The sequence below is a fragment of the Leopardus geoffroyi genome, chromosome B3, assembly GCF_018350155.1.
Source record: "Leopardus geoffroyi isolate Oge1 chromosome B3, O.geoffroyi_Oge1_pat1.0, whole genome shotgun sequence".
Lineage (NCBI taxonomy): Eukaryota > Metazoa > Chordata > Mammalia > Carnivora > Felidae > Leopardus > Leopardus geoffroyi.
Window position 1 is genome coordinate 4,421,434 of NC_059337.1, and position 17,938 is coordinate 4,439,371.

The following is a 17,938-nucleotide window of genomic DNA, read 5'->3' on the forward strand; positions in this document are numbered from 1 at the left end:
TGAGGACACCCTGCGCGTGGAGGTCAGCCCCTCCCTTGACAGAAAGGGAAAGCAAGGTCCAGTGAGATCCGAGTGGGACCCGAGAGAAGAGGGTAGCGCTGGAGGTCAGTCTTTGTGCCCTTCCCTTCCTTGGCTCTTCTCTTCCTCCCGTTCTAGGTATGTCTCACAGCCGCTGTTTCTTTGCTCTAGTTCTACTGCCCCCCCTTGGGACATGAGCCGTATCGTTTATCCCACCTACCGAAAAAGAACGCGAACCCTAAACATAACGGTTTCCCTGCCCTTTCAGCAGAAGGAGTCTTGTGGGGCACCAGGCTCCCTGCTTCGTGCAACCCAGCCCCTCCCCCGTCCCCCGGCAGGCATAATCTTGGGAATTAGCCATCAGTGCACCAAGATGGCGTCGGATAGAGCGATACTTCGTAACAGTTACTCTCTTTTGATGTGCGCTCACGAAAAGATCTGTGGTAGGCACGAAAAGCAGTATAACTTCATAGACGAGGGCACCGGGACCCAGAGAGGCGACGAGATTTGTCCGCGGCTATCCAGCCGAGCCAGGATAAGAACTGAAGGTGGAACTGTAGTCCTGGGCTCTGTCTGTTCGAGGGGCTACATGCCGTCTGGTCTGCTATGGCTTCTGAACCCCTGGTATCATGGGCCCCGGTTGGAAGAGGGAGGACCGGGGCAAAGAGCACGGTCCGAGACAAGCCAGTCTCCTCGTGCTTTCCGAAGGCGTCGATCATGTGATTTCCACGAGTAATCACAGTGGTCGAAAAAGGCCTGATGGTCTCGTCGCGGTGAGGACAGACATGCCATCAAGATGGGCGCGTGCCCGCCCAGAGCTTGGGCCGCCTCCTCCCCTGGACAGCTGCCAGAGTGGACACCACCAAGGCTGCCTCGACAGGTCTCCTTGCCCCGTGTCCCAAGGGCTTCGTGCTGGCTCCTCTCTTCAGCCGTGTGACTACCGTTTGGTCCCGCCAGCTGTACGGTATTTGCTCTCGTATTACTCTGTCCCTGCTCTGGCTCACTAGATGGACGTCTCATCTCTCGGAAGTAACCCCAAGTACGGACAGAGGAGAAATGCGACTTTCGAGTGGAACAGAACACTCAGCTAAGTCTCGGAACTGCCCAGACTCTCTGGAGGAAACGAGTCTGTGGCCGAAGTCAGCCAGGGGCAGTGGCCCAGGTGACACACTATCCAGGACAGGTGGAGCCACTAAAAAAGGTGGGTGCGGGTGCCCCTGCGCTGGAGTCCCTGGAAGGGAAGGGAAGTCAGAAGCAGGCTGACGAACTGGGAGAACAGGAGAGGAGGAAGGGAGCAGAGTTGTCATAGGTTTCAGAGGGGGTCACACAGGAACAGGGGTGAAGGGTAATGAGTTAGCCAAAAGCCACGGTCAGAGGACTTGCAGAGGTGAAGTGGGGTTAGAACTCAAGGAACGGTGATCCTGGCCTCCTGGGACACCATCCTGAGCACGGAGAAGGCTCTCAGGATGGTGACAGGAGCGGGCGAGGAAGGCAGCAGAGGGGTCAGTGAGTCGGTGCCAAGATGTTCAGTGTGTGGAGCAGGTAGAAGGGCCTCGAAGGAAGAGGGTTCGTGAAAGTAGACGCGATAGGTGCTGATCTCAGGCTGAATCTAGTAGAATAGGTCCCATTAAGTGCCTATCTTGTCCCCTGCCCCTCAGTCCTATGTCTCGAGATTTATTATGCCCATTGTACAGCCCGGGAAGGCGAAGAAGAACTTGGATGGGGACCCAGCTCTGTCCGCTTCCGTAGCTGTGGTCCCCTGCCTGGCCAGAGGCTTAGTGTCGTCCTTGCCAGGCAGTTGCTGTGGCAACTCCAGGCCTCAAATCCAGAAATGGGGGGGGGGCAACAATGTCACCCTTAGGACCAAAATACAGGGTCCTTCTCAGCCTCTACCCTCCTGTGACCAACAGGGGAGAGTCGCTGATGTGACAGCATGTGCACAGTGGGGGGTGGGGAATGAGACCTGTCAAGGGCTCCAACGGACCCCAGGATGCCCAAGGAGTGGGGAAGGGGATGCGTGTGAGAAAGGGTACAGGAATGGTCCACCCACCTAATGTTAGCTTCAGAGTTTCCGCATCTCTTTTTGGAGGTCTTTTTTCCTGCCAAGTTTTTACATAATTTTCCAACCAATAGATCTTAAACCCAGTGAACCTGCTAGGGGAGCCCCTGCACAGCTCCCCGCCTCTTACCCCAGTTCCCCACAGCACAGAGGGGTAAGGGCCCCCGGTCCCCCATCCAGGTTCTCCTTGTAGTCGGTCTCCCTTACCTCGTTTTCTTCTAGTGCCGCCAGGGGCTTGTTGATGCTGTTGACAAATTTGTTGACATGCTCGAAGTGTTTTGTCATTTCCGTGGCCAAGACCATGTCGATGATACCCTGGCGCAGCGTCCGATAGTCATTCCTGTTTCAGACAACAAATGAGAGGGCGCTACGCATTACTCATCCGGACCAGACAGGCACTCCCGATACGTCTGTGATCTGGAACTGTGTCCACGGCAGCGAAAATGCTCGTGTCCCTGGAAGTCGCAGGGGACACGTTGAAACGAGATTGTTAGTGAGGGAAAACAAGTGACAATCAAGGAGCTTATGGGCAAGGCCTTACAGGCGAAGCGTTCACTATGCTGTAGTGCCGGGCTCGTAGCTCCGGGAAGAAGAGAACATGGCAGGGGCTTACAAAGGCAGAGATCTGTGGCTACGAAGAATGTATCCCCCCCCAGAGGAACCTTGAGATCCACCAATTTCGGTGCCCAGACACTTAAAGGGAAGATCTGACAGCTGAGCAACTCACTCCAGCCCTGGTTTTTATCTCTGGTTCACCTCTTTCCTCCACTCACCCCATTCCTTTCCCTGGACACAACCCAAGTTATCAGGTCTTGCATATTTTTCCAGAGATAGCTGATGTATGTACCAGCAACGATGAATAAAACCTACTGAAATTCTAGAACACGGCAAAAGGGAGTTGTGTAAAATCCGGAATCTCCTTTTTAAAAACTCTCCTATGAAACATTCTTTAAAAATCCAAGTTAAAAAGTACAGGTCCCTCCCCTGTACCAGGCCCCACGCTAGGCACCGAGGGTCCAGCGATGGACAAAAGGCACTGAACACCGTGATCTTACAGAGCTTAAGAAGCAAATGAGACATTAGACAAGTAACGAAAAATGATTTAAACACGTGATGAGTGCTGTGAAGGAACTTCGCACTGAGTAATCACACGTGAACTGAGTCACACGAGAACACCGACAAGGGCGAGAGGGTTCTGGGCACAGGAGGGCAGAGTGGAGTGTTTGGAGCAGAGATGGAAGAGGAGGGCTTCTCCGAGTCTCGGAGTCTCTAAAAGCTCAAGATGTCAGCACTATCCTCGCCAGCTTGAGATGTCAGGACACAAAACTGCTGAGCCTTGAAAGCCTCGTGCTGAGAGAAAGCCACCAGCCACGAAAGACCACGTCCTGGGTGCACTATTTGTTATGAGTTGTGCAGAACTGGAGGCAGAACGTGCATCAGTGGGGTTGCCTGGGGCTGGGGGACTTGAGGGGGGTGGGAAGTGACTGCCGGTGAGTTTGAGCTTCTTCCTGGGGGGTGATGGCCACGCGACCCTGACCAGACAGACCACTCTTGTACGCTTTAGATGGGTGAACTCTGTAGTAGGTGACGCGCTTCTCAAAGTTGCTAGAGGGACCAACACGCTCCCTGACCCGGTGCTCTCACCTCTCCATGTTTTTGAAGATATTGCATTTGTCATCCCGGGTGGTCAGCTGGAAGGCCAGGGCCGCGTGGTGGCTCTCCAGCACGGCAGTGTCGTTGTACAGGATGGCCAGCTCGCTGCCGGCATTGCACAGGAAGGAGTTGGTCCTCCCGGGGTGGTCCACGTCGTGGATGGTGGCTGCAATGAGGGCAGCGACCTCGTCAACTGGATCTAACGTTTGCTGCAAACAAGAGATCTTTTAAAAACGGGGCATGGCGCACAAAGCAGGGGAGGCTTCCGTAGAGTCTTCTTTCCGCCCCACTACTTTCAGGTAAAAAGGTGCCAGATTTCGAGAAACGCGCGTTGTTGGGCACATCCTGTTCTCCTAGCTCTACTCAGAAACCGTTTCATGTTCGTACTTGTTCCTTAGGGCACACGATCTGATTCTCGGTCTCGCACAAGCTCAGGACTTACCAAAATACGAGGTGTCCTCGACCCAGGAGTCACCTCCTCAGCCAGTCTGTCTCTCGACCCATCACAAAAAATGTCTGAGACACTGACTTGAACCAACAGCAACCAGTATCACTACCTGAGAGAAACAGCTTACGACGTGCGTCACTCACGTTGAGGGGCTGGTCTAGCGTGTCCCCCCTGCTTTTGGTGCGATCTCTGTCGGGCTGATGTCAGGATTTGGTGAGTTTGGTACAATAATCTGGAGGTTTTCCCTCATTTTCAAGTCTCTGAAAAGGTTGACGCAACACAGAAAAAGTCCTCGAAGGGACAAAGACCTCACGTGACCGTCTTGAGTCGGGAGCCCGCTTTGGAAGAATTCAATTGGTAAATTCAGTACCTCTTCCGTGGTGCTGACCTCCTGGCTTCCTACTTCTAGGATCTGATTTAAAACCTTTCATCTATAAGGCTTTCAAGTTAGCGTGGAAGTGTCTGGCACTTTCTGCATTTCTCGATTTGTTTGGCTAGAATTTAATTTTCTTGGTTGTTTCAAAAACCATTTTGGGTTGTCACCTGGCCCTTCTCATTCTGTAGGCCTTAACGGATTTAAAGTATTCTCTCATTTGTAGTGGCTGACATTTTTAAATCTAACCTTTAGTTATTAAATTGTTTTGTTCTGCAAAGGTTAGAAAATATATGAAATTCTGACGTTTATTAAGACATCCACCACGTCCTGGTAGCAGCTCATTTTTGGAAATATTCTAGAGACACTTGAGAGGAAGATGCACATCTAACCAGTCTTGAAAATTTATTTCAATTGAAATTCAATACTTTTAACTTTGGGTGAATTATATATGGATTATATCTCAATCAATGCTATTTATAATGAGCTGAGCTTTCTAAATATGTATTTGCATGTTATCTATAGAGTAGTTCAAAGGCAGTAAGTCGAAGCAAAAACTAGGCTATCTTTATACACCGAACCACACACAGACACCCCTCTCCGCCACCCTGGCCTTTGTTTTCATACTTTTATATAAAACGGTCCTCTCTCTGAACTCTTAATTCTGCCTATAGTCTTGGTCTGATGTCGCTGTCCTCTCTCACACGAGTCCCCTGTCATGGAGAACAACATGGGACTGGCAGGTACCTGCCCTCGCTCTGCCCGCCCGCCTGCCATGCCCCGGTCCCCACGCGGCCATCCCCGGGTACCAGGACACCTGGACAGGAGGCTATACTGTATCACCCCTCAAATAGCCCAATTCTTAGAGCAGAAGGATCAAACCACTTTTTTTTTTTTCTAGGTTCTGCTAAAAGTGAAATAAATGGCAAGGCCACGGGAAGTCCCTGGACCCTCTGGGCCGTGCTATGACGGACACTGAAGGAAAGAACATAAAATGTGATGAATCAGCTCATGTCTAGTTGCTGCTTAGACAGTCTCCCTAATGAAGTGATTTCCAACATGAAAAGCTCTCTCAGGAAGCTTGGTTTGGGAGTGGCCGGTGAGTCACGTTCCTCGAGTGGAACCTTCCCCCCGCCTCCCTGCTCTCTGGGCTACAGTCTTCTCGCCCCCCTCCCCCCTGCTGCCTCGAAGCTAGAGCTAAATAAAGCCGCTGGCCGGGGCCCAGGCAGACTGAGCCAGCTGCGACTGGCCACCGGCAGGTGCCAGTGGCCACTGCAGAGACTCAGCTGAGCAGGACGGGCCCTGGGGATACAAAAGGAACTTGCTGGCCACATGGAGTGGACGGACCGGTAAGATCAGGAATCTGCCCAAGAGGAGCGGGCACAGGGAAGAGGGCATCTAAGTCGGTACTGGGGATGGAGGGCGGTCTAGCCAAGACTTCCTGGAGGAGCAAAGGCTGGTGTGGATCCCTGAAGGACGGGTGGGGGACACGCGGACCAGCAACGGGAACAGCACGTCGAGGGCAGGAGCGTCAGAAAGTACGGTGGTTCAGCGTGTCTCACACGGGGCCCGTGTGTCAGGAAGCTGTGAACACCACACTGTGGAGTTTTACAGTTCAAATCCTGTGGCGGGTGGGAGGCCGCTCCCGGGAACAACACGGTCAGATGTGCCGTCTCGGAAAGCCCGCGCTGGTAGCAGTGCGAGGGAGCCACAGGAGGCAGGGGCTCGGGAGCTCTCACCGGGCGCCGCGTAGACAAGAAAGGACGGGCCCTCGCGAGGAGGGCGGCAGGGTATTATGAGGCGTCCTGAATGAACATATCGAATCCACAGAGCTTCCCGGCCGGACGGCGTGCAGGCGAGGACCGCTCCAGCGGTCACCCTGCACGGCAACTTGGCCGAGGCGGCGCACCGTCCCGTGGCCCTGCCCGCTGAGCACAAACACAGCTCACCTTTATCCTCTCTTTGCAGAGGAAATAGGCAGTGGCATGAAGCACGTCGGCAGAGTGTGTGGAATTGTGGTAGGGGTTACAAGAATGGTAATTGGCTTCAATAATTTGCAGCCACGATCTCAGCGTCGCCTCAGAGCAGTTCAAGAATTCACAGATTCCAAAGCGCGCAAACATTTTGAGACCAAGATAGATCAAAGGCCTACAGAGAAAAACGTCCACAGCATTAAAACAAAGAAACAGGCAAAGCGTGTGGAGCCCCAAAGAGGCTCAGACCCGACCGGCCGACCCGAGCCCGGCTTCAGCGAGCGTGCGGGGCAGGGAGGCTGCCCGAGCGGCGTCCGTGTCTCCGGGGCCCCGGCGGCTGACACCAACCTTGGCTGGAGCTCTGGGTCAGGGCCCCCCACTGGCTGGGGCCAGCTTTGCTGGCCCTGCCCTTCCGCGTTCAGTGACTCCTACTTGCACCAGTAGATTCCTCAAAATCCACGTGATGCCAGGCTTGAACCCTGTCCTCGCCTTTGGACTTGCTAGACCTGTGTTATTGGCCAGATGTCCTGTCTAGAAGTAAAGAACACTTCTTGAAGGCTGCCTGTGGCCCAGACACTGTCACTTATCACGTAATGGCCTCAACAATCTGAAGGTGGGTGCCGCAGCAGGAGGCGGTTTCTCCTGAGAAGGTGACCAACTGGCCACCAATTCAGGCCCTTCCTTAAGAAGTTACCTCAATCCAGCATCTGGCCTTGGGCTTGGAAGGGCAAGAAACGGCTCTGCTGAGGTGGCATCTGGAGGTCACCACGCTCCCAGGGCTTGAACCGGCCCACCTTGGCCTGATTCACATGAATGCAGCGTCACTAGCACGTAAGCCAGGTGCTCAAAGATTCGTTTGCTAGAGTATTCTTTCTGTGGCCCCTGCCCATGTGGGGTGCATGGGAAGAGAAGGTAGCGGAAGGCTGACTCCTGGTGGGCATGATCGGAGGGTAGAGGCTGTGTGAGGGCAGTTCACCCAGACTGGAGGGGACCTGAGGAGTTAGCCATCCCATGGGCCCTCAGAATACACGCAGGTCCCTCCGGCCTTACCCCCGCAAAGCGCAGCCTTGGCTAGAAATGCAGACGGCCCTTCCCAGGGTGCCCAGTCAGCCCCAGTGCTCTAGCCAACTCTGTGCTTCCCTCGAGGGCCGAAGCTCAAGGTAAAATCCCAGCGCTGTCCCCACTCTGTGTGAGCGTGCCCGGATCAGGACGACTAGAGTTCGGGGGGGTCCCCATGCCTGACACCAACATGGCGACCACGATGTGGGGACAATTCTTGGAGAATGTGTGTTTCTAATTCTTAGTTCTAGGTTCTGAGTGGGGCTCTCGCTGCTCCCTCAACGTACCACCACCTACAGAAGGCACGTCCGTATTTTCCAGGAAAAACCCCTGCCACTCAGAGATGTTACGTCCCTTGTTCAACTTCACATGGGCCACGAGTGGGCGGTCTCTGCGGGAATTGTGATGAGTCGGCCCTCCCTGACCCCTCTGGGCCCCCCCCTCCCTGACCAGGACCTGCCTCTGGCAGAACCCCCGCTCCTTGGAGGGCTTTGTCCGCAGATGCCCTCGGGACTGGGCTGTCTGCCTGCAGGGCTCCCCGTGGACGCACCTTTTATGTGTGGCGGCCTCCAGTTCAAAAATATCAAAGTCCCAGTACTCTTCATTTTCCATAGCCCGAGCTATCCGGGGAGGGACGTCATGAAGGGAGATGGGGGTGACAACACTGCCGGGCACCTGCTGCAGGCCTGCAAAGCAATGTGATTTGGGGAACAAGATTAGCAGGCTTTTCCATGTTAACTGCTCCGTAGGGGGGACAGTGCTGCTTCCAGGGACAGCTGCTGTGTGTCGGATGTTTTATGACCAACCACGAAACGTCTTACTGCTGAGAAAGGTCAACGGAGCAGTGCCTGAGTGGCTCAGTCGGTTAAACCTCCGACTCTTGGTTTTGGCTCGGGTCACGATCTCATGGTTTGTGAGATCGAGCCCACATCGGGCTCTGTGCTGACAGCTCGGAGCCTGCTTGGGATTCTCTTTCCCTGCCCCTCCCCCTGCTTGCACGTGCTCTCTCACAATAAATTAACAAAAAAAAATCTATTTTCATCATTTAAGTGCTACTACAATATTAACAGTGAGCCAGAAGATTAAAAAGTTAAAACTTACTTTTTGTTGAAAGAACATATTCATTCCCGGATAGTCTTCGCAAACCATCCTGATAAAAATCAAGGAGACAAGAAAAAGATAAGTCACAACTATTCTTTACTTCTTTTTTAAAAATTTTTTAAAAATAATTTTATTTATTTTTGAGAGAGACTGAGTACGAGCAGGGGAGGGGCAGAGAGAGAGGGAGACATGGAATCCGAAGCAGGCTCCAGGCTCTGAGGGTCAGCAGAGAGCCCGACGTGGGGCTCGAACCCACGAACCAGGAGATCATGACCTGAGCCGAAGTCAGATGCTTAACTGACTGAGCCACCCAGGCGCCCCAACTATTCTTTATTTCTTGAAAACGCTGGGAGGGACAGTCGGTCCCAGAGGACAGCTGAGGGCAGCCTCCCCAGCAATGCACCCAAGGCTCCGGCGCCCCTGGGGTCAACCACTGAACGCGGTCACCTAACACAGAGCAGGAGGCCTGATGCTGGGAAAACTGGCTGAACTCAGGGGCAGCAGGGAGGTGATCTTGCACCAGGCCCCAGAGCCCAGCATTCCCGTGGGCCCTCAGCACTGGTTCGGTTTCTCAGGGACAGCTGGCCTCTGCCCTCAAGCCTTCCCCACCATTTTCTTGCCACCCTCCTCACTGCCAATGGACACCAGGCTTCCTTCAGAACACTGGATTGTTCCGGGCCCTCTACGCACCCTCACTCCACCCAGCTGCCTCTTGGGCTGAGAGCCCTCCCACCTTCCCTCGCTTCCCCCCTCACCCTGGGACACTATCCCACCCCTGTGGTTTCCACCTCCCGCCTACGGGTGCTAGAGCCTGTGCCTCAGACAGGCAAGGCCAGGGTTAGACACTACTGTCACTGGGAACCACTCTCGATTACTGCCTTCACATTACTGCCTAAAACCTTGTTTTTAAGAAATCCAGAGAACTTCAGAAAGCAGGCGTTGGCAGGGGAATTGCTGTTGTTTTTATGTCTGGTGGCGGTGAGGTGGTGAATTTTACTTCTGACCGAGACAGAAGGTGACAGACAGAGATGGAATGATGTTTTCCAGAGAGCTTTTCTTCCCTGGCGAGACCTCTCTGCTAGAGGGGCTAGAGAAGGTATCCAGGGCCGCCGACGCCCACGGTGCAAAGCCGTCACATCTGCGTAGGATGGTTGGGAAGGAAACCGAGCCCCGTGCCCCGGTGCCTCTTTGAACATATGTAGTCTTTCTGTTTGGTAATTGGTATGAAACACTTTGTATGTATATTTTTTTCCCGCCCCAGTTTTCAAAATATGTGAAACAATTAATTTTTATGTTTTATCTCCTATTTTCCTCATAGAACTCCTAAGCAAAAATGGAGAACCCAGCCCAGCAGACTCTCTAGAATATGCTCCTGCCTCCTCTGCTTCAAGCTGTGGTCTCCCTTGGTGGCGGGCAGTAGGTGGGGGACGGCTCTGGCCAGAGTGCCGTCGAGCCCGGGTGACGGCGGGGCTCAGGCCACGACTGCCCCCTGCACGCACTGAGCTCCATGTGGCCTAGCCCATAAACACGTCACCTCTGGGAAGACAGACAAAAACAGCAGGCTCTAGCCAGCAGCCGGGGCAAATACACTTACAGACATTAAGCCTCCAACAAGGTCATTGGCATGAGGATCATCGTCCTTAGCACCGAACTGTGGTGAATACAATTCAGTGGTTCTCAGAATCTCCAGCACACGGTCTAAGGCTTCTGTCACAGGCATGGGGCTGCTTTCCTGGGCTGCGTTGATAATGTTGATTACCTACAGCATGGAAAGAAGACGTGAGTTTCATAACCTCACGGACGGTGGGAGAGCAGTGCGGAGAGGCAGGCTGGCGTGGCGCTCGGCGCTAACTCAAGACCAACTACAACGTTCATGTCGCACGTCCTCTCTTTAGAGGAGGCAGCTCCATGCGACCACCGGAGCATTATTATCGGTGCGGGTCGCTTTCCTCTCTCTAGAAACAGTCAACCTGGAGAACAAGGACTCCTGTGTATGCCGCGTGGAGACAGCGCACGCTGCTTCACCTTGGTGATGGGCGCCTCGATCGTCATGGAATGTATCCGGGCCATGGAGGAGTGCCGTCTCTGGCTGCTGACTGTGGAGAGACCACGAGATGCAGAGCTCAGGGGATGTACAGCCCCAGGTACCTGCTGACAAGCCCCGGGCTCTGTGCTCTTCCTCGCTCCCCACCCCCCAAGTCCCCATGTGCTCAGCTGCGTGACGAAGCGATCGGATGAGAACTATGTGGTCACCTGGCTTCCACCCAGTCCCGATGAGCCTGGGGTTCTTCCAGAACCAGCTCTGCTCCCTTCAGTCCTAGGCACTAGGATGCACGTGCCCCCCCCCCCCCCCCCAGCCTGAACTTCTGATGTCACAGGCCGGAGGAAAAACAGAGGAAACAATCTAGCAAGTCAAGGCCAAACAGCCTCTTTTGTGTTTATAACAATCAAGCTTTTAATATTCAGCTTGCCACGATCCAGGAGCAAAAATGTTCTGGAAGACAATGCCACACAGGCTCTTTGTTTCATATATGGCAGGAGCGATTAATACAATTGACCATTAATCGAAATACATGAATGTCTGGTTAAATTTCTCAAGGCACCTTTTGGCATTTTCCACTGTGATGCTTAGTCTAGACCAACTAGATACATACCGTAAATGAGGCAGCAGCTCTCAGGTTCTGTCTGAAGTTTGTGGATTTTTTGTTTCTACTGTCAAGATATGGTTCCTCTGGGGTAAAGGGAAGGCTGGGCAGTGTACAGACAGGAACAAAATGGACACACAGAGTTCTGTGTGTCTCCCTTGAAAGCCCCACTGTCAGGCCAAATGCTGTTTACCAAAGACCTTCAGGGACGACAGACTGTTCCAAAGCGTGATAGGTGAGCCTCGTTTTACCACATTGAGGTCTAAGGAGAAACACTGCCAGATGAACCAACTCAGGGGCTCTTAAATGCTTTTAATTTGGGGGACCCACAACACTCCTTAAATCCAATGCTGGTGACCAGCATATGGTTGCCAGCTTTCCATTCTACCCAATAAGGTCATTAAACCAAAAATAATAACCACTGTTTTATCACTACATCATAAAAGGACCTGTTCTCATTTAAAAATGTAATGAAGGGGGGGAGCGCCTGGGTGGCTCGGTCAGTTACACGTCTGACTTTAGCTCAGGTCATGATCTTGTGGTTTACAGATTCAAGCCCCATATCAGGCTCTGTGCTGACAGCTCAGAGCCTGCTTCAGATTCTTTGTCTCCCTCTCTCTCTGCTCACGCTCTGTCTCTTGCTCTCAAAAACATTAAAAAAAAAAAAATGTAACAAAAGGGACATCTGCTTATAAAAATGAAAAAAAAAAAAGCACAATGATGGCACAAAAACAGACATATAGACCAATGGAATAGAATAGAGACCCCAGAATTGGACCCACAAAAGTATGGCCAACTAATCTTTGACAAAGCAGAAAAGAATACCCAATGGAAAAAAGATAGTCTCTTTAACAAATGGTGCTGGGAGAACTGGACAGCAACATGCAGAAGGATGAAACTAGACCACTTTCTTACACCATTCACAAAAATACACTCAAAATGGATAAAGGACCTGAATGTGAGACAGGAAACCATCGAAACCCTGGAGGAGAAAGCACGAAAAAACCTCTCTGGCCTTAGCCGCAGCAATTTCTTACTTGACACATCCCCAAAGGCAAGGGAATTAAAAGCAAAAATGAACTATTGGGACCTCATGAAGATAAAAAGCTTCTGCACTGCCAAGGAAACAATCAACAAAACTAAAAGGCAACCGACGGAATGGGAAAAGATATTTGTAAATGACATATCAGACAAAGGGCTAGTATCCAAAATCTATAAAGAGCTCACCAAACTCCACACCTGAAAAACAAATAATCCAGTGAAGAAATGGGCAGAACACATGAATAGACACTTCTCTAAAGAAGACATCCAGATGGCCAACAGGCACATGAAAAGATGCTCAACGTCGCTCCTCATAAGGGAAATACAAATCAAAACCTCACTGAGATACCACCTCACGCCAGTCAGAGTGGCTAAAATGAACAAATCAGGAGACTATAGAGGCTGGAGAGGATGTGGAGAAACGGGAACCCTCTCACACTTTTGGTGGGAATGCAAACTGGTGCAGCCTCTCTGGAAAACAGTGTGGAGGTTCCTCAAAAAATTAAAATAGGTCTACCCTATGACCCAGCAATAGCACTGCTAGGAATTTACCCAAGGGATAGAGGAGTGCTGATACATAGAGGCACTTGTACCCCAATGTTTCTAGCAGCACTTTCAACAATAGCCAAATTATGGAAAGAGCCTAAATGTCCATCAACTGATGAATGGATAAAGGAATTGTGGTTTATATACACAATGGAATATTACGTGGCAATGAGAAAGAATGAAATATGGCCTTTTGTAGCAACATGGATGGAATGGAGAGTGTTATGCTAAGTGAAATAAGTCAGACAGAGAAGGAAAGATACCATATGGTTTCACTCTTATGTGGATCCTGAGAAACTTAACAGAAGACCATGGGGGAGGGGAAGGGAAAAAAAAAAGTTAGAGAGGGAGGGAGCCAAAGCATAAGAGACTCTTAAAAACTGAGAACAAACTGAGGGTTGACGGAGGGTGGGAGGGAGGGGAGGGTGGGTGATGGGTATTGAGGAGGGCACCTTTTGGGATGAGCACTAGGTGTTGTATGGAAACCAATTTGACAATAAATTTCATATTAAAAAAAAATAGCACAATGAAAAAGGCAAGAAGAAGAAATAAAGGTCACAAAGACTGTCCTGTGTGTGCTCAAACCCAAAGGAATCTACAAACACTACTCTTAGAGCCAGTGAATAAGTTTATCAAGGTTACTGGGTACAAGGTCAGTACACAAAAGTCAATTTTATTTCTAGAAACTGGCAACAGACAATTAGAAATTGAAATAAACATCATTAGGAAAGCATCCAAAAACACCAATATTTAGGAATATATGTAAGGAAAGACGTGTAGGATTTATACACTGAAAACGCAGAACTGAGAGGAAGTAAAAACAACCTAGAGACACAGAGCATATCGTACCACTGAGCTTTCCCTTTTCCCTGAATTGATCTGTAGATTCAAGACATTCTTAGACAAGACCCCAGGAGGCCGTGTGTGTGTAAAGTAACCAGCTGATTCTAAACCTTATACGGAAATGCAAAGGACTTGGAACAGCCAAGACAACCTTGAAGGGGAACTACTTGAAACTAACTCCCAGACACCAAGAACCGTAGAGGCTGTAGCAATCGATGGTGGTATCGGTGCAAGAACAGACTAAGAGAAGAGCGAAACAGAAGAGTCCAGAAAATGACCGTATACTTATAGTCCCCCGATTTACAATAATAGCACTGCTGCCAAGATGTTTTTTTTTTTTTTTTTTTTTTTTTCTCAATATGGTGATGGGCCAACTGGGTTTCCATGTAGGGAGAAAATTCATCCTTGAGCCCTACCTTCACCAGGTAGACCAATTTGAAATGGATCACAGACCTAAGGTGAAAGATAAAACAAGACAACTTCTACGAGAAAATGTAAGAGAATATCTTCATAACCTCGGGATAGGGAAAAATTTCCTGAACAGGACACAAAAAAGCACCAGCTATGATAGAAAACACTGATAGAATGAGCTTTATTAAAATTAAGAACTTCTGTTCATTAAAGACCATTAAGAGAGTGAAAAGGCAAACCACAGACTAAAAAAATGTATTTGTGATGCCCATATCCAAAAGAGGACCCATATCTAAAATATATAAAGAATGCCTGGGGGGCTGTCAGTCAAGTGTTCCTTTTTTTTTTTTAATGTCTATTTTGAGAGTGAGAGAGAGGGATGAGCGGGAGAGGGAGGGAGAGAGAAGCCATGCAGGCTTCACATCATCAGCTCAGAGCCTGACATGACCCTCGATCCCACGAGCCGTGAGATCATGACCTGAGCCAAAATCAAGGGTCGGATGCTTAACTGACTGAGCCATCCAGGGGGGCCTGAGCATCCAACTCTTGATTTTGGCACAGGTCACGATCTCACGGTTGTGAGATCAAGTCCTGTGTTGGGCTCCATGCTGAGTGTGGGGCTGGCCTGGGATTCTGTCTCTCCCTCTCTCTGCCCCTTCCCCGCTCTCGCTCTTTCTCAAATAAGTAAACATTAAAAAATAAAATATATAAAGAATTCCTATAAGCCAACGAGAGAAACTCAATTATAAAAATTGGCAAAATATCTGAACAGCACTTCACAAAAGAGGATTTCCAAATGGTTAGTAAGCGTACGAAGGGGGTACTCAACCTCATTAGTCATCAGGAAAATTAAAATTAAAACCGTACCCACCAGAATTGCTGAAATTTAAAATGCTGAGCTAACCACTTCTGGAAGGCTGCAGAGCAACCAGAACACCCACACCTCAGCGATAGGGGGTGGCCTGATACAACTCACACCAGAGAGACCTGTGCAGGTGCCCAAAGGCCCAGCAATTCCACTTCTAGGCAGGACAGGAACACGTGCCCACCCCCAGAAAGACTTGGGTAAAAACATTCACGCAGCCGTCCTATTATTTTAAGTAGGCTCCATGCCCAGCACAGAGCCCAACGCATGGCTCAATTCGGGGCTTGAACTCACAACCCTGAGATCAAGAGCCGGACGCTTAACCGACTGAGCCACCCAGGCGCCCCTGCAGCCTTATTCTTAACAGCCCCGAAGTGGAAAGATGAACACAGATGCCTCTGAATAAAAGAACGGATAAGGGTGGCACGTCCCTGCGACAGAGGACTGCCGAGCAATAAAGACAATGAAGTACGGACTCGCCTAGCAACATGGATGGATCTCAAAAACCTAAAATAAGTGACAGAAGCCAGACTCAAGCAGCACATGCTGTACGATCTCTGTGAAGCACAAGAGGCCAACTTAATTTACGGTCCCAGAATCAGTGGCGGCCTCTGTGCCGTAAAAGGTGTGCAAGCGCGCGTTTTCTGTATCTGCTTTGGGGGGGCAGTTGCACGAGTGTTGAACTGCTGAAACTCACGGAACTGAACATTCGACATCTGAATTCCACTCTATGTAAATTATAACTAAGTTAAAAAAGAGTGGCAATTAAAAACCAGAAACGTTACAAGAAAAATGTTTAACTCTTAAAAATACAGAGAGGGACTGAGTCAGCCTCAGGACGGACAGAAGCAAGAGGGGAGGAGCGGAGACTGCTGTGCGGCGGGGGGGGGGGGGGGGGGGGGGGGGTGACTTTGCCCCTGCCCGCTCTGCCTGAGGACTTGGGAGGACCACGGGGCTGCTCGAGTGGAGGCCGCAGAGAAGACGGTGGTGGCAGCTCCCACTGCCCCTGCAGGGCACCATGCACCCTCACCCCTCACACAACCCTCTGGGGACAGCACACCTGCCCCCCCCCCCCCCCCGGTCACGGTGAGGTGCGGGTCTACCCACAAGGTTGCGCGGACAGTACACGAAGCTGGGACCGAATCAAGGTGATTCTGAGGCCAAAGCCCGTTTCTCCCCCGTGTAGCAGGGCGGGGCCTGCACAGTCTTTCCAATGCGGGACACATTTGTCTTTTTGGAGCCTCGCAACCAACCTGAGGACACTCGATCTCTTGTCTAATCGGAGTTGCTATTGCCCTGGAAAGCTGTGGCTTTTTATCTAGTGACGATCGACTCCACACGCTTCCCTTTTCATCTCTGGGTTCAGGAAAGTACCCAGCCAGCAGTAACATGTGCCTCCACACTGTATTAACCATTTTCATTACATTTTAAAAACGACTAAATCATTCGGGCCACATAGCTATGTAATGTTAAAAAATTATATTCCGGGGCGCCTGGGTGGCGCAGTCGGTTAAGCGTCCGACTTCAGCCAGGTCACGATCTCGCGGTCCGGGAGTTCGAGCCCCGCATCAGGCTCTGGGCTGATGGCTCAGAGCCTGGAGCCTGTTTCCGATTCTGTGTCTCCCTCTCTCTCTGCCCCGCCCCCGTTCATGCTCTGTCTCTCTCTGTCCCAAAAATAAATAAAAACGTTGAAAAAAAATTAAAAAAAAAATTATATTCCAATTAAAACTTAATATTTGCTTAATAAGGGTCTTTTGCATCCCCAAATGCAGCTCACCTCTCCGCCAAAGGGAAGTTTCCATGGCAACCCACGATGGACTATGTTAAGAATTTCTAGATGCACTGTGCACCACCCATACAGTAACGGGGATCAACACACATCTTCCGCTGTTCACAGTTTAGAAAATCAACGACAGAATAGATAATCAAATGTATCCACGAAAAGGCTGAGAACGGAGCCCACCGGCAGGAGTCGGGGGAGGGGACACGGGCTCGGGCTGTAGAGCGTCCCCTCCTCTGTCCCGCACTGCAGGTGGACAGGGACCCGGAGAGGAGACTGGGGACCGAGTGTCAGGAGTTCACCTGCTCTGCCCCTTCCCCTCGTCTTTGCACCTACCTTCACTTGCTCGAGAGGCAACAGCTCTGACATCGAGCGAGCTTTTCCTTCTGTCTTTGTGTTTGCCTGACTGATTATCTGTGGAAACAATTAAACTATAAATCACCTCTTCAAAGGGATTTTGACAACAGATTAGGAAAGTTACCAATTTAAAATTTTTCAACAACAAAATGTGGGAATTAGAACACCATTTAAGAAGCCCCCCACATCAACAGAATGCCCAGAGATGAAGGCTTTGACCAATGAGGTTTTAAGGGGGGGGGTGACTTCCTCAAAATGTCCCATCTGGTTATAGTCATAAGCAACTGCCCTATAGCTTCCAGATTATGTAGTTACAGAGTCCTGGGACATGAAGCCAAAACTAGAAGAAATGAACCCAGGAAAAGTCTTCCTATCATACTGCTGCATATATAATTGAGTAAAACGGTAAAAAAAATTTTTTGATTCCTGCCCATCCTTGCCTCAAAGGGAATTTTTTTTTTTTAAAACAATACATGCTCTAAAATGTCCCAGGAAAGAATGTACCTCTCTTCAAGGGTAGCACAGGGAGCGCCGATGGGTTTGGGGTCAATTTCAGATGACAGTTTATCGATCTCCCCCACCCCACGGCTCTTCCGGGCTGTCTCTGCCTCCTCTCTCCCTCGACCTCCCACGCCAATCAATGACAAGGCACAGGTGACCTTCCTTCCTGTCCCCTCCTCTGTGCAGGTGCTACACGTGGTGCTGAGCCTCTCTGACCTGTCCCCATTTCACAGACGAGGAAACCGGCAGGCGCCCTGCTGTGAGG

At 50.7% G+C, this 17,938-nt stretch overlaps 1 protein-coding gene across 2 annotated transcripts in view; it reads right to left on the reverse strand.

The window, feature by feature from the left end:
• PDE8A (phosphodiesterase 8A) overlaps nucleotides 1-17,938 on the reverse strand; it is a 155,326-nt gene that overhangs the window by 18,672 nt on the left and 118,716 nt on the right. The window contains exons 12-19 of one of the 2 annotated variants that reach the window (XM_045448644.1): nucleotides 17,152-17,229; nucleotides 10,710-10,780; nucleotides 10,279-10,443; nucleotides 8,685-8,733; nucleotides 8,134-8,269; nucleotides 6,501-6,699; nucleotides 3,722-3,939; nucleotides 2,285-2,417 (exon numbers count right to left, since the gene is read on the reverse strand). In XM_045448644.1, coding sequence (XP_045304600.1) covers nucleotides 2,285-2,417; nucleotides 3,722-3,939; nucleotides 6,501-6,699; nucleotides 8,134-8,269; nucleotides 8,685-8,733; nucleotides 10,279-10,443; nucleotides 10,710-10,780; nucleotides 17,152-17,229 — 1,049 coding nt within the window. The remainder of the gene's footprint in view (nucleotides 1-2,284; nucleotides 2,418-3,721; nucleotides 3,940-6,500; nucleotides 6,700-8,133; nucleotides 8,270-8,684; nucleotides 8,734-10,278; nucleotides 10,444-10,709; nucleotides 10,781-17,151; nucleotides 17,230-17,938) is intronic. The other variant, XM_045448645.1, reaches the window with a different exon arrangement.